The following is a 1,902-nucleotide window of genomic DNA, read 5'->3' on the forward strand; positions in this document are numbered from 1 at the left end:
TTTAATCTGTACTAGTTTGCACACAGGATACAGTACCTTCATAAATGGCAAAGGAAAACAATTTAATTGTTGATGCTATGAATCTACATAGCCGAAGCCTTCTGAATGTGTTAATTACGTCTCATGTATAGGCTAGGCCTACTTGATTCATGGCAACCAAGTATCACCTGAAGGTCTAACTTTATTTGTTTGTGCTGTACACAGAGTGCTACAGTAAGCGAAGCTAACGATTTCAGCCTCCCACTGACGAAACAAAGGAAGACGTATGGGTTCCGAGTGAGAATGAGGTACGAGTGCAGAGATGAGGACTGGAGTGGCTGGTCAGTGGTGGAGTGGAGGGAAGGAGGTGAGTGACAACTCGTGCGCATCTGTGTTTTGAGGGAAGCAGGTTTGCATAAAACTGTGCTCTCTGCATATAAAGATCTGATTGTGATGTGACTTTTTTGTAGTCAATTTTGTGGTTCAATCGTTAAAGTAAAATTTGTAAAATTACTGTAAGTGAAAGAAAAAAAAACATCAGTCAAAACTGTAGTTTTAGTTTACTTTTTCACGAAAGACCCATTTGGTTGATTACTTCACCGTTGTACCAACAAAGCGTAGATGGCAATAGAGATGTCCAAATGTCTAAAACCTCATTTCCACCTTATTATCCACGGGTACAAGGGCGGTGCCGTTATTATTTGGGTAGCTGCTAGTGCTAAATCATTCAGAAGGGCTATGCGCAGCAGGAACTAGCAGACTGAAAATCCTGTGGTAGCACAAAAAAACACTGAAATTGGCTAGTGGGCATGTTAAAAAAGGTGGATATCATACTATACACTTATCAGTGATGGACAACCTGGCTTCAGAACTTACAATCCAGTGCCACATATTCTGATTTTACCGTAATTACACAGGTAAGACCAGGTCATTTGGAATATGTGGTACTGTAGTATTGTAACTTCTGAATCCAGGTTGCCCATCACTGGCTGTGTTCGTGACGGCACATTGCTGTGCTGTCTGCGCAGCGCACATACGCACTTTGGCATTTCAATGCATTTTTCTAACCAGAGTGCTTCAGAATTTCGCATTGCGCATGCTCGCTGCATTGACAGCGCAGAAATGTGCCTTCACGAACGTGGCCATTGACACTTACAAACTGTGATCTACTCTGACCCATGTGCTCTTCCTCCTACCCCAGCTCCCTGCCACCTTCCAACAAAGGATCCGCAATCTCCACAGGCCAGCTCCACAGCATACTACCATGTCCTCTGGCTTTTACTCGCTGTGATTGCTGGCCTGGTCTTCTGCTTGATGAAGCAAGAATGGCAAGTATCTCTCTTTCCCTTTGTGGGCTGTGGCAGAGGCAATAGACCCACAGCATGCTCATTTTGTTTGTGATGAAAGTGAGTGAACTGACAAACTGGAGTGAAGTAAAGACAGTGTAAAGCCAAGTCAGTGTGTCTGTGTCACTGAGGAAAATGACTTTCACTTGCATGAGTTTGCAGTGTTACAGTCAAGATAAAGTTGTGTAAAAAACAATCTGACGAGGTCTTTTGGCTTTGCATTAAACATCTTTTAGTCGAGTAAGATACCCCAAACTTCACCTATCCAATGCAAAGGTGTGTGATGAAATTGGGTCTCCTAAGGGGGCATTGTCCCCTCTTTCCTCTTCTTTTGTGACGGCTTGCATAAGATGTGTGCTACCCCCATCCACAGTGCTAAGGGAACTCCATTAATTCTTGTTCATATGGGCATTCACCTGACATGCACACATGCATCCAGGAAAAGTATGGGCTTGATGTTTCATACTCTCTAAATTGGGTAGGCCTATACATTCTAAAAATATAAACTTCAATCAATAAATGGAGTGTATGCCTAAATAAACCAATAAATGGAGTGTATACCCAGTTTGCAGACCAC

At 42.8% G+C, this 1,902-nt stretch overlaps 1 protein-coding gene across 1 annotated transcript in view; it reads left to right on the forward strand.

Annotated features, from left to right (window-relative positions):
• The first annotated feature begins 209 nt into the window (after window positions 1-209).
• crlf2 (cytokine receptor like factor 2) overlaps window positions 210-1,902 on the forward strand; it is a 2,488-nt gene continuing 795 nt past the window's right edge. The window contains exons 1-2 of the mRNA XM_063212882.1: window positions 210-346; window positions 1,181-1,307. Of these exons, the coding sequence (XP_063068952.1) occupies window positions 283-346; window positions 1,181-1,307 (191 nt within the window). The 5' untranslated portion in view covers window positions 210-282. The remainder of the gene's footprint in view (window positions 347-1,180; window positions 1,308-1,902) is intronic.

The sequence above is a fragment of the Engraulis encrasicolus genome, chromosome 13 (genome assembly GCF_034702125.1).
Source record: "Engraulis encrasicolus isolate BLACKSEA-1 chromosome 13, IST_EnEncr_1.0, whole genome shotgun sequence".
Lineage (NCBI taxonomy): Eukaryota > Metazoa > Chordata > Actinopteri > Clupeiformes > Engraulidae > Engraulis > Engraulis encrasicolus.